Genomic DNA, 14,059 nt, shown 5'->3' on the forward strand with positions numbered 1-14,059 from the left:
TAATAGCATTCTTCCTCCTGCATCGCGGCGGCGAGCACGGGGGCTCCTCTTTTTTTCCTCTCCTTTATCGTCTCGGTCGTTCGTGGCGTGCCCGGTAGCGGCACGATGGTTCGATCGTTTAATGCTCTGAATAACTCCGATCCCTCTCCCCTTTTATCCCCGCGAACTTGAACCGCGGCGCCGCGTACGGAAACAACGAAGTTTCGGTCTCGTTGCGCTTTATTTTTCGCGGTGCAGCGCGGTGCAGCGCGGTGCAGCGCGGCTCTCGACGAGAGCCAGCTTTCATTAGCCGGCTCCGCGGCGTCCGTCAGATGCTCCGTGTAAAAAGTGAGAATGACGAGTCGCGTCCACGTGGCCATTCTCGGCGACGGTTTATTGTAGCTGTCGCGGGACCGGGTGACTAATAGAGCGTAGTGCGATGTCACGCGTTCGAACGTACAAGAGAGGATTCACCCCGGCGAAAATTGCGCTTCCGTTAGCCGGTGTCTATCGGCACGGCGAACGATTCTGTCTCGGCCGGCCACCGGCACACGCTCGTGAACCGGTCGCGGAAACGATTGCTTTTTAACTAAATCGAATCGTTTCGGCCGCCGTGCAACGTAACGCGCCGCATATCCCTTAACGAGGGAACCGTTTCAATTATGGCACGTGTGCGGGGCCCGTCTGCAATTACGTTCGCTGCGTCGATCCGCTAAGATGCAGAGCGGGGAGGAGGCTTCAAGCAATAATCGTCGACCGTTATCGTTTGTTACGCTCCAAGACGGAAAATGTATCCGTTACATGCATATCACGAAAGTGTTCGAGATAAAAACTGAAACCGCGCGCGCACCGTGGCCGCGAAACTACACACGGCCGTGTGTGGCTGATTCTTACGGGGGGATCGTCATTAACCCCCCGCCGGATCATCTTCACGGTTACAGCGGCTGGAACTAATTTGTCCTTAATAATCTTCTCGAGGACGAAATAGATTTAGATTTATCGTGCGCCTACCGCATCGCGATGCTCGAACATTGGTAACGAGTGAACGTCGGCGACGTAAATGAGCGATTTTTCAATTGTTTCATTTTCAATTTGTCGAAACTTGTAATGGTTCTTTCATGGAAAATGATTGAATACATTTTTTTCACTTCGAGCATACATCGATTATAATTCGTTTCGATAATTTTCATAACAGAAGATAGTCTATACCTTATTATTTTTTAATTCATAAAACATTGAAAATATAATTCTTAGTTATATGTGTACAATATAATTGTAATCATATTGTTATATACTGAATCATATATATATATAATATATAATTATAATCACATTATTCTATATATACTATGTATAACAATCTTAAAAAGATTATCTTTTCTCAAATCACATTTTTAAAAATCTAATCTAATGTATGCGAACGACTAAATTAATTTACCCAATTCTTTTGAAAGCACTTTTATGATCCGCGAAGTGCTAAAAATCAAGCGGATAAATGGTTCCTCATTTTATTGTAGTCTTCATAAATTATCTGAAAGTATTCAGGACTGACTTAAACAACTAATTTATGATCTCCATCTTGTACGAAATTAATGCACATAAGTATACGAATCTAATATGTTGAATTACTTCTTCACGGTAGTTGCGAGTATATATGATGGAACGTGTAGTTAAAGTCCGAAAAGAATTCGTGTTCCAAAGAGAATTTATCTTCGCTTGTAGGAAACCAGTGGACACTAACGATAAGTGAATTTACGCGATGCAGTAAATATTTTCAGTAGCATGTAGCTTCCGGTACAGTATGTAGTCGTCCGACAACATTTGCGTTCATCAATCCTGGACTTATGCTGAACGGGTGATAGGTATTCGGAAGTCGAGAAGAATTCCACGGACGCAGAAATCCGAGACCCGCGAAATGTGACGGATAACGCGTGTAATAAAATTGCAGAAACGCGTTTATTTTTGCTTCTGTTACGCCGCCGAGCTTGTCCGTGAACACTTCGAATTGTAGCGCATTGTTCATGCGAATGGCTTCGCGGAATCACTCTTCTTCGAAGAATGATCCAGAAATGGTTTACATTATAGTTTACAGTATCAAATTCAAATACTCGTGCGAAAATATTGGCCGAATTCTACCGCTTCGTCTTGTACAATTTTCATAACAAATTTGATTATATATATCGCTTAATTTATGCGCGGCAAAATAATTTTTCTGATAATACCAAAAAATAGAATAATAATATAGCTAACTAATTTGTTTTTCGTTATATGTATATACAGTTCTATTTAAAAAGGCAGTGAACATGAAGTGTAATAGTAGAGATTAAATATCTGTAAAAACACCAAACATTTTAATATAAAAGTAGATTGGAATAAATATTATTATACAATAACTTTTCTAACGCTTAATAAGCAATAACAATATTTATCATTGTAAAGCAAATAAATCCTATCAATATTTTTCGCTACAATGAAAATTTAGGCAAAAATGGTAGTAGTACATCGGGATATTTCATAATCGAATATTAATAATACTAATGATGTAATTAAACATCGTTGTCATTATTTTGAATTAATGATCTTTCACATTCACCAATTTTCTTCTTGATCCTTATTACAATAATCACGTGGCAGCGAGAGTATATGTATGTATTGTCCTTTTCGACGTAATTTATTCGTTATTTGAAACTTATTAGCCTGAATTATAATGAGAAAGCATGGCTTTTATGTATTCCTTGAAAATCATTTTCAGATTATATGAAGATTACAATCTATCTAATCGCACATAGTATGTTGATAAATATCATAAAAAATTTAAGCACGCGGTATCGTCTTTGATATAGTAGAGTCTCTATAATAAAACTTTATTAGTGTTCCCAGCAGTCACAGTATACTTATATTAAGTAAGTTGGTTTATTACGGAATGTCTTGTTACTTGAAGATAATGTGTATGTAATAGTAACGTGACATGTGCCAATTAAAAGAAAATTGTTTCCTAACAGGTATACCTGTTACAGTTTGAAAAGTTATATACATGTTTACAACATGTGTATAAAAGATACATCATTATTTCAACACATTCAATAATATTAATTGAATCTTATTTCAATATTGCTATTATACATACATATATTTCTATATCTATATGCTCCTGGGAAAAACATCAAATACTTCAATCTACTGCATTGTTTATTCAATGTCTTGAAAAAATGTCATGCTCTGTTAGGTGTTCATGAGTTCCCGGTGAATCGCGACTTCTTCTCAGAAAGTTCAATTCAATGTTTAAGTCTCGCCTAATTTTAAAAACATCCTACGTCAATAGTCTTCTCAAACAGTAAATACTTCTTTAATCTTCTATGCGTTGCACTATCCTGTTTACGCTCTGCGGCGTTTGGCATGCTTTATGGAAGCCCATATAAGCGGATACAACGGTCCACTGCATAGGCATTCATATATTTAATTCATTTCTGGCTTTATCTCGATGGCTGCGCTCATTCCAGGTGCGTTTTATTACACAAAGAAGTCACGCTGAAGACTTCTGTTGTGTTTCTTTTTCTCCCTTTATTGCGTGCAGTTATTATGGTTTCCATAAAAAAAGAAAAGGTTTCGAGTTACGGGATTGATTTAACTGTTCACGAATTAAATCGGGTAATTTTGTGAAACGGAATTAGGCGGGAACGATTCGTATGCGAGAGATTAAAGCCACGGTTGTAGTTCCAAGTCTTTTTATTTATTGCGGTTACTCAGCACGACAAAATTTAACGTGTAAATGCAACATGTGCGCGCTTATTAGTTTTCAATAAATCTCATAGTACAAAAATATACATTCTTCAATATAACAATGTCCTTTGTACACGAACACGCTACTATTTGGCTAGTAGAAAATAACATTGTGTATGCTAATCTCAGAATTAAGAAGAAAAGAAAAGTTTTGTCAGTATTTGAATTGGTTTCATACGTCGAGCAGTCTCTAACCATCACTCGTTAATCTGATTAAACCAAAAAAGTAAACAATAATCATAAAATTAAACATTAAACAAAACGAATATATTATTCCTATCACAAAACTAAAAAATAATTAACATGTGTTATTTGTACATACTCGTTTTCGTTAAATAAGTCAAGCGTTTTATATCCGGTCCGGATACGATATGTGTATACTTCGATCTAACGAAAATAAAACTTAAATACAATACTGCAACAAGTAACACTCACATATTTATCACGCTCGAATAACGTTATTATACGAATAAACGGAATGATTTTTTTAAACTATGTTACTGAAAAACAATATTTTCATCTTATAATTATATAAAAATGTAATAAGAGCAACTACCGAATTGCCAAGTTATTATTCTTCCGGTATAAATGCACCATTTCCGGATTCCACTTTTAATTGAAGCGGTGAATTGGGAGTGGTTGTGTCCGGACTTTCATAGCCAGAATGAACTTTGTTATTGTTCTCTCGGTCATCATAACTTTTCGAATTTTTCGTCTTGATTCTCGGCTGCTCTTGCGAAATTCTTGTCGTGGGTTTCTTGTCGGGATCGAAATGACTTACAAGAATGATTAATAAATCTTCTATTTTCTTCTCATCGGCCGATAAAAGTCTTTCCTTAATTAACTTCTCCAAGCCTTCTTTCTTCCCGCTATTCCAAGCTGTCTGTAAAAGGAAAGTGAAGAATAAATCAATTTTGGATTATTATTTTTATCAGTTTAATTGGCAATTAATTTGTTCAGATATTATACTAACTTCTAGCTGGACATAGTCGATTCCCGCTTCGGCGAGTAGTCGCCGCAAGGGACTAGCATGCTGTCGTTCACGACGATTCATGCGGAACAAAACACCAAAAATAGGTTTTAAAGTATTTTGTCGTTCAAACACTATTTTCTGTTCTGAAACAAGGCCAACGCGTTATGCATACAAGTCTCGTGTGACTATTTCTGTTTATTTATATTTTTCATAGAATCTACTTTATATGTATACCTGCATACTCTTGTTCTTCAACTTCTATTGGTTGAACAAATTCCTTAACAAATTCTACAGTTTGATCTACAGCATTGTCAACATTGCTGTTACCATTTGTTTCAGTTCCATTTTTATGTTCCAGTGAACTTAAATGCTCTATTATTTGAAGAGTTAAACAAGCTCTATCTTTTGCATTATCTAATTCTTTTTCCTTAAACAGAAAGAAACATTGTTAAAGTTATCTCCTAATATTATATGAATCTTAGATTTTATGAAGAGCATTTAATTCATCAGTTAAAAATACAGAGTTAATATTTGTTTTTATCAAATTAAAATCAATTAAGATCAATTTGATAATTCAATTTAAATAATTAAGATCAATTTAAAATACATTAAATTTAACAAATTATAATTGTAAAGTGTACAAAACTAAATTATCTTACTTGATTAAATAAGGTTTTTGATAGTGCTCTAAGAGTATGTGCACGAACCGTGCTTGTAAACTTTGCTGTAGCAATATCAAAGCCATTTGCAAATCCTTTGACTGTTTTCTTAAATCTTTCTAGCAGATTATACCTTTTTAAGGACTCAAGCAACATAGCAGGAATAACTTTACGTGGTTCGTGATAAACTAATATCACCCCATCTGTTTTAGAACATACTGAAGTAATGTTCTCCAACCAAGATAGAAATTCTGTTAACGCAGATATCTCACTCTTAGCTTTCACTACCTATAAAAGCAATGTATTTAGCTCGATATCATGAAATATATAAGTAATAACTTTAAAGTCTATTCTACAATTTGATAATTACTTTATTAGTTTTGGTGTTTCTGAGAACACGGAACTTTCCAATGGTCACAACTTTCATGTTGTGCCTTTTCGTAGCTGGAGGATCCAGGTTTTTATATGGCATCACATACTGAGAGTAAGAGAAACTAGGAGTATAACCAGCTATTTGGCATATTTCATCTATAACTTTTTTGCCTGTCGTATCCATGTCCCATCCAACTATTTGGTATTTGCCTGAATTAATATCCACAGCACATGGCTTCCTAGTTGGGCTGGATTTTCCATTTTCCATTATTGTTGTCGACACCATTTTGTACAGTTACTAATCTGTAAATAAGACAAATGAAATTATACAAATTATTTGTGAAAATTATTAACTTTGATTTACATTAACTTTAATGGAAGATATTTAGATAGTTGAATGATTAAAAAAAAAGCATTTAAAACAATCAACGAAATAAAATCATTAACAAACATATGTAATTGGTAAAATGCGATAAACAAACGGTTTATGATAACATTTCGTATTTCAGTGAAGAAAATTTTAAACAAGTGTATTTACAATCGTGATACATTTACAATCGTAAATGAAAACCATATGTTATGGAATGTAATAACGTGTGCAGGAAATTCAAGATTACACATTCTATATTTCCCGTTGAAACAGATGTCTGAACGCGCATGTTCTCGAACAAAATGCACACGTAATGCGATGAAGGCACGATTCCGGAATTCTGATATTAAATCATACGTTTCTAATTTGAATTTGCTGTTAGAAAATATTTTGAACTTCCACACGGTTTTTGTACAAGGGCAAGATATTTCGGTACGTGGCGTAGAACAGAAGATTACATACACACAGCAGAGCAAGCTCGACCTTGGAATACAATACAGTACACAAATACTGTTGAACAAAGAGACTGATAGCTAAAGATACATCTAATAATAACGACTGTCTCATCGCGCATAATTAAGAAAATAATCGTTCGCCAAAAGCAATAGCAACATTTCATGGCTGCACACACGGCTCGCTGGTGTTGCCCAGGCTCTAGAGGCCAGTCTAGGCGATACTCACTGTAGTCCTATTTAAAACGGTGACGAGGATAAAACGATAAAACTATTTACCGGAAATGAGGAAATAGCAATCAGAGGTCCACGTTGTTTCGAGGCAATCAACATCAGCCGTGCGAACGAAAAAATATCCTCAAGAAAAAGAGGGAGAAAGAATCGTACACACCACTAACGATAGGAAAAAGCTAATTCGCCTAACAACTGGCACACACACGTACACTGTTATTTTTTTTTTATCAACCGTAGAACTGTTTAATAAGTATATCGAATCCGTACGATGCTTTCCGATTCCGCTATGTTCGCGCGACGTGGTTTGTTGTAAGACGACGTGCTTCTCGAATAGTGTCACGTATGTATGTAAAACAGATATTCTCACCGCACGTGGGTCGTTCGCGACTCGCGTAGCCTCGATTTTAGCGCTTCGATTGACTCGCTTGTATCGGCGACGATTACTCACCGCTTTCTGTCCGTCGCTGACTCGTTTCTTTACAGATTTCTTCCTATGACACTCGTCGCGAACGACAACACTGTAAATCCTTACCAGATACTGGAAATCACTGGAACGCGACTAGAGTCATTTGAACGCACGTGTAAGATTGCCAGTAAATCGCCCGCTCGCGGAGCTGCGCGTGCGTTCTTGTTCCTTTGGTCACGTGGCTCGAATGTCACTGATGGACGAAGGAAAGACGCTAAAGCGGTGTCCACAAATTGCTACCTGTAGACTGGCGCTACTGTATCTACGATACGAGGCAGAAACGCAAAATATCATCCAGTTTCTGCGAGGCGATCATGGCAGCTGAATCTATAGCGCATGCTGCTGCACTCCTTTATCCCGATTCTTCGAATTTTAACGAATATTGAAAGATAACGATGATGACAATGGTAAGCGCAAAAGAGTTTTTTCAAGGTGTGTCTACATTTGTTACCAAACCTCGTTACCGGTATCTAATGAACGTGGAAACGAACGTTTTGTTGCTTAAACATTGGCGAATCTAGATCGCGATTGAAGTACGGAAACAGATCAATGAAAGATGTAGATTTGGAATCAATTTTGGTTAGCAATTATTAGTAAAGAAAGTTTGGTCCTTACATTGAGATTTTTTATTAATGGCGGTGATGAAAACGTCACGATACACGTTCAAACGAACTGAACAACAGACTGCGAGAATTTTCGATGTCGTTACTTGTTACAAAAATTGACGATCGCTGGCCGACGATCGCGAGGAACTGTATGAACGTAGCTTAACGATTGTCGGTTCAGTAGAAGGTAGATTTGCTGATGCAGTTGCGACTAAATTGAAAAGCTTCTGGACTGATTTCGTTTTAATTTGCTTGTATCGTTTCAAATTAGACATTAAAGTATTAATACAGGAAGTATTTCATTACTTTGTAAGTGATCCTTTTAGAACTTCGATAAGACATTGAGTACAAATAAACTATGAAAATGATTAATTAGTACTGAATAGAATGTATCAATGATTAGAAACGAAGTATTTAAGAGTTATTAATGTTGCCCGCAGTACAGTCGGTAATGCAGATTAACACATTTTTGCGCACTTTTAATTCATGCTATTTGCACCAAAAACAAAGCACCTGATAGAACTTGTCGAATCTGTTTAGAACTAGTTGGTTTATGGTGTCTGATATATCGCGAAGTTAACTGATATGTATTAAAACAATCGAATAGGTTTATTTGAAACGAGTGATAATATATAGTTTATTTTTCAGTTCAGGTTTCTTTAGACGTATTCAATCGTGCCGTGATTGTGAGTTTGTACATCATCCCGAGGAAATATTGATATGAAATCAGAGAAAAAACTGTTTTGAAAAAATTTTCAAGTTTCGCAGTCATTCAAACTTGGTAAGTGCAACTTGAATATTTAAAAAAAATTAATAAGTAGAATATGAACACGTATATTAATAACATTATTCGACTAAAATCAAGGATTTTTAATACTTAATGAGACTATTAAATATTTATTTTCAGGTTAAAATAGGTTAATTGTTACATTAGCTAGCTTTCTGAAGTACGAGCATCCTTGAACAATTTTTTATATGTAGATTAACAGGAAAATGTTTAGGAAAAAGATGATTCTGAAGGAACAAAGTTTTGGAAAAAAATCGATAGAAGTTTGTATATTTCCATTACAGACATGTAACAGCCAAGGTAAAGACGAATCCACCGATTTAATAAAACAATCTTGATGTGACTTTGGGATTTCACATGTTTCATTAATGTCTACAAAAGCGTGTCTTGAAAGAGCGCCTAACAAAATATATTAAACACAGTACCGACGAATAAAGTCATAAATAATCCTAAGCATACCCAAGTTACAGTTTTGTCGAAAAGGTCCGCCGTTCGAGTGTTAACTATCTCTTATCTAAATTTTTACAAGTTTATCGTACCTCGCACATGGTTAAGGTGCGTTTTTACACTTTGCAATCTAGAAGCAAGAGGAAACGGTTTATATATCTACACCATATGGAGTACTATATCAAAAGTTCTGTAATATAATGGTCAGCATAAAGAATCCGAATTTTACCGATGTTCCGCGGTCAGATATTATTTCGGCTGTCTGCGCAAAGTTCCATTTGCACGTTGCACTGTGCAAAATTGTTGACGGTAGTGATAAATTGGCCCGCGTCGCTTATCTCCCGTTATCTGTTGTTTATCCTTTTTTAGAACGCGGCACACGCTTTGTAGTACTGATAAATTGTTTCAACTGGGTCATACGTTTGTCATAACTCTTTTTTGTCTTGCCGTTTAAACGGCATTCCCGCCGCACAAGTGGTCCCGAATTTATCGGATTCTCGCGTAGTTTTAAACAAGAAGAAAATTGAAAAATAAACCGTCCAGTCGACCGTTCAGTATAGTCAACGGGCTTTTTTCCTGTCTCTGGCTGAAGCGTCTATTACGATACGCGTTTCCGTGTGTAGACCTGTAATTGCCGTTATTAACTTCATACTCTGTTGCATGTATAATATAATACCATCCTTTTTTTCAGACGTTTCCACGATTCTATTGCAGTACGAAGATGAAGTATAACGTTGAAAAATTCTATTTCGATTGAAAGCATTTCTATTTATAAATTCTGGTACTTTATACCGGGAATGCCATGCTTCGTAAAATTGCTCGCACGGTATTCGTTGTCCTATGATAAATGAATTCAGAACTTTCAACAATTAAAAAAGTTTCACTTCCAAGTCTGTTCATCATTCGATAATTATACTAATGCTTGTAAGCAGAAGAAGGTTAGTGATTCTTTAAATGGAACGTAATTACATATATACTAGTTTCTTAATGACTGTGCTATATCAAAAGCGAACATAAGTATCTTCTCTTAATTATTCGAATAGAAATGATTAGATTACATTGTTGAGTAGCTCGTTAATTTACGAATAAAATTGTTATTGCTACTGAAAAATTTATTCGAAGATCTTTAGCTGTGCAACATGGATTTTGGCGAATTGTTAAATAAAAAAATCATCGATAGAAATTGCGAAGTATGTAAATGTGCATGCAATAAAACAGCAATAATCTGAAGTTACAAATATGTCGAAAGCCATTTTCTGTTGTCACATTCGTTTTTTGGGGTAGCTGACGAACCAGAAATTCTGTGATAAAAAAAAAGCATTAAAATCCCCTTGCAACATTCCGCGTTCGCCGGTTTGTTAATATTCAGGTTTGGTTTTGCTATTTGCGCACGTGTCCGACAGTTTCATATCTGTGCTCTGATAGGAAATGTTGACGCAAAGAAATTCTACCGAAACAAATGCATTTGGAGGGGCCGAGGTGTGGTATAATTGGTGTTGCACGGTTATTTTGTTCTCTGTTCACAAACTGTTAAATGTCAAATTCTATTACGGTGAAGAGAAAGGCGCGTGAGTATGCGAAAATAATGAATAGACATTAAATGTTCGCTGAATGCGATAAGCATGATGAAATCGGTCTTTCTCGATATCTTTGGTGTAGCATTTTCGATTTCAAGTGACGATAAATACTAATAAATTGTGAAACGCAACTATAAAGTATTCGTTTCCAGAAATCATATATATTGTGAGTATTTTACAATTTACATTGGTGTACTGTCTATTATCTAAATTGTCGTATTTGTAATTGTCGTATTGTATTCAATTTTCTGAATGGAAATTCGAACATTTTCAGTTTAATATTCTATTATATTATATATTATCTATATATATTATTTAATATTCTATTCATTCTATATATCAAGAATGCGTTTCAAAATAGTAATTATAAAGTAATTCTCTAATATTCGTATTTTGCATGTTTTACGTTAAAGATTCACCTATTTGTCACTTCGAAATAATTTCTTCTAAATTACCAAGCAAATCAAATCTTAAATTTCATTACATTCTATTGTAACAGGATTCCCCAGTAATTCTAAAATGTTTCAGGAACCCCAGTCGCGCAGGATCGCGCCAATCAAAAGCCAGAGAAATAGAGGATACTTACGCTAAGTATGTAACACCGGAATCGTCTCACAGAAACCGTTCGATCACTATCTTCGCCGTGGATCGGCAAGATCATTTACAACAGAATGTCCGAAAATCGCAGCAGCACGAGCCGATGATTCCTCACTCGCGGTCTCGATTACTTTACACACGCACTTTCGTGGATGCCGTGAAACGTCGCTTGGCGTCTTCGTCACTGATATTCGACAGTCTATTGTCTTCTGTTCGTTTCCGGTCCCCTACCGATCGTCACGCATTATCTTCATCTCCTTCCCGCTCGAATCTCTCGATCCGCTTTTGTTCTTTCACGCCGCGTTCGCTGTCCCTCGGCCTGCCCCTTTTCGACGGTGGCCCTCCCGTTCTCGGCTGCGATCGACTTCAACCTCAACCACGTTCAGATCGGACGCACCGCGCCCACTGATAACAATGCATCCAGATACCGCGAGATTCGCACGTACACGCAACGTGTCTGATACTCGAGCGATATGCAGCGCAGCGAGATAATGTTGCATCGTCTGGTGGCCGCGCGCGCTGTACGCTTCTCACGCCGCGACACTTTGCTCCCTAATTATTCGATGAATCCAGCCTTTCTGGGCGTCCGCGAAGACGCGTCAAAAACAGAGATAACGAACGCTTCGTGTCCCGATGATATCTGTCTTCTCCGTGGAATCTCCGACCGTCTTACGATTACTATTGTCCGCGCAATTGCGAAACGAGGGGGTTTTTCTCAACGGCCTCTGCGATTTTTCCGATTAGATTAGATATTGTCGATGGTTTCATTCGCGTCATCGTCACAGGTTGTTAGCCGTTATTCTGTGTTTAAATCACTGTAAGGTTTATTAGCCGAGGTTTATTGTTTAAATGAGATCTCTGAGATAGTTTTTAATGTCATCATAGGAATTTCACATAGTTGAAGGGAATACTTTTTGTATTATTTTAATATCATTATTATTGTACATACATTGTACATACGGTGAATATAATTTCTATTTGCATTCCGAGAAACACATTCATTATGGTTAATAGATTACTTACAACCAATGAAGGCATTCACGGAAGATTGATGATGTAGACATTAACGTGCGTGCAGCTGTATGTTTTTATTATTTGTGCATCAAGGACGGAGATTAGCTGAGTTCATAGAAGATGAATGTCCAGTATCCTCTGATCCGAAGTGTACGTATTCGTGTTAACTATTTGTGTCATTTTATTCGTTTTAGTTCATTGAACACAGTTAATATTGCACGCCACGAATTATCTTTCAATGATTATTCTGTGTTTTCGTTATCAATTTTTGCCGTAAGCGAATTGATTTACCAATTGACAGTCCGTGTAGTTTGAACGAACAATTTTTGCCATAATTGTCTACTGATCAGCGAAGAAAGCATGTTATTATCTATTCGGCGTAGCTTTCGGTATCGACGTTTCCAAAAATAAAAAAAAAAACACGCGCAGAATATTGTAAAGTCAGCCGATACATAATATCGTAACAGAATTTATACGGTGTATTGCGAATCGAAAAATACACGCGGCGTGGCAGAAACGCGATCTTATCGCTTCATTGCAATTCTGGAAGTCGCGCGCTTATCACACAATACATGAAATCGTTCACAAATTCTATTATCGTGCCCAATAACGCGGATCGTGCGGCGGCATTTGCATGCGCGCCACGCAATTCATTGAGTTTCGCTGGTAAAAATTATCAATGATACGGCAAGATTGTGAACGTATCGATTCGAAGTTTACAGTAACCACCGGGATATCGGTGGAATTTCTGCTAACGAAAATTACGGATACCGATAGTTCTGTTCACGGGCCGCGATGCTTTCTCTCCGGATTACATGCAACGGGGCTGCTTTTCACTGCACATTTTTTAATATATGCAAGGTCGCATTGTGTGCCGCGGATAAAGCGGGACCGATGAATAAAAGAATGCAGGTATCGTTGTTTTCCCTTTTTCCGGCATATAGGACTTCGATATGTTCTTTTCCTTTTTCTTTTTTTTTCTTTTATTCATCCGATCTCGCAGCACCATAGAAAACACTCGTGTCGATCAAGGGGGAATTCCCGAGTTGTGAATGCGCCATGAAAGTCTATGTATACTCGTGCGACAACGGAGTTATAACAATAGATACGCGAACGCTCTCTGGTCAAAGAAAATAGATATTATCAATCGAATGATTTCTCTCGGAGATTGTAGATTCATTTTCGAGTACTATCTGTTCGCGGTCAAAAGCAATCTTGGATTAATAGATATATTTATTGTTAAACTGCAACGTGCAATGAATCGACCACGACCTCGCTGGAAACGTGAAACAGGAATTGCGATTGTTAGACGTGTTTTTAATTGAAATCAGAAGAAAAATAAAGCTCTTATCCCTCACTATTATTGTGTACGGTTTACCGAAACCTAATTCATCAAACATTTATCTTCCCGATATGAAGTGTGAAGTATAATGCGTTGCTCGAATTTTTAGCGCGATAACGACGTATATAAATAAACCAGAAACGTTCAAGGATTTACCTTACTATTATCTAGAAATAACGGCCTTGCGAATGAATTCCAAGAGTGTTAGAACTATAATTAGAAAATCAGACATATTGGGTGCTCTATGATGTTGGATAAAATTCGTTTAAATCAAATGTAATTCGGATTAAGTGTAAATTTAAATATAGTTGTATATTTAATTCGGAATTCATTAGGTACAAGAGGAGGTACGATTACTCGAGCCTTGCGTCTCGTTTTTATAGTTGTTGACAATCGGCAACTATA

At 36.8% G+C, this 14,059-nt stretch overlaps 1 protein-coding gene and 1 long non-coding RNA gene across 11 annotated transcripts; one reads left to right on the forward strand and one right to left on the reverse strand.

The window, feature by feature from the left end:
* Window positions 1–3,687: 3,687 nt before the first annotated feature.
* On the reverse strand, window positions 3,688–12,535 carry exu (maternal protein exuperantia). Of its 7 annotated transcripts, none has more exons than XM_033480115.2 (6): window positions 11,288–12,535; window positions 5,762–6,066; window positions 5,392–5,679; window positions 4,967–5,159; window positions 4,733–4,875; window positions 3,688–4,642 (listed from the first exon to the last, which is right to left on the reverse strand). In XM_033480115.2, exons 2-6 carry the CDS (start codon window positions 6,047–6,049, stop codon window positions 4,331–4,333), a joined length of 1,224 nt encoding a protein of 407 aa, XP_033336006.2. In that variant the 5' UTR covers window positions 6,050–6,066; window positions 11,288–12,535; the 3' UTR covers window positions 3,688–4,330. The 7 variants fall into 7 exon arrangements, with proteins under 7 accessions (XP_033336006.2, XP_033336008.2, XP_033336003.2 ...); XM_033480117.2 differs by lacking the exon at window positions 11,288–12,535 and adding an exon at window positions 7,901–8,037; XM_033480112.2 differs by lacking the exon at window positions 11,288–12,535 and adding an exon at window positions 7,268–7,405.
* Window positions 7,556–13,672, forward strand: LOC117226110 (uncharacterized). Of its 4 annotated transcripts, none has more exons than XR_013034463.1 (5): window positions 7,556–7,692; window positions 8,539–8,671; window positions 8,798–9,739; window positions 9,816–10,062; window positions 11,230–13,672. It is a non-coding gene; the product is annotated as an uncharacterized LOC117226110 (long non-coding RNA). The 4 variants fall into 4 exon arrangements; XR_004491716.2 differs by having other exon boundaries at window positions 8,798–8,977; XR_013034464.1 differs by having other exon boundaries at window positions 8,798–10,867.
* Window positions 13,673–14,059: the final 387 nt, after the last annotated feature.

The sequence above is a fragment of the Megalopta genalis genome, chromosome 11, assembly GCF_051020955.1.
Source record: "Megalopta genalis isolate 19385.01 chromosome 11, iyMegGena1_principal, whole genome shotgun sequence".
NCBI lineage: Eukaryota > Metazoa > Arthropoda > Insecta > Hymenoptera > Halictidae > Megalopta > Megalopta genalis.

What these genes read in the sequence shown, in the direction of transcription:
- exu (XM_033480115.2), bottom strand. Translation starts at nt 6,049, where the DNA reads ATGGTGTCGACAACAATAATGGAAAATGGAAAATCCAGCCCAACTAGG. An exon ending in GAAACACCAAAACTAATAAA is followed by an intron (nt 5,680 to 5,761) that starts GTAATTATCAAA and finishes TTGCTTTTATAG; the next exon opens with GTAGTGAAAGCTAAGAGTGA. An exon ending in TCGACTATGTCCAGCTAGAA is followed by an intron (nt 4,643 to 4,732) that starts GTTAGTATAATA and finishes TTCCTTTTACAG; the next exon opens with ACAGCTTGGAATAGCGGGAA.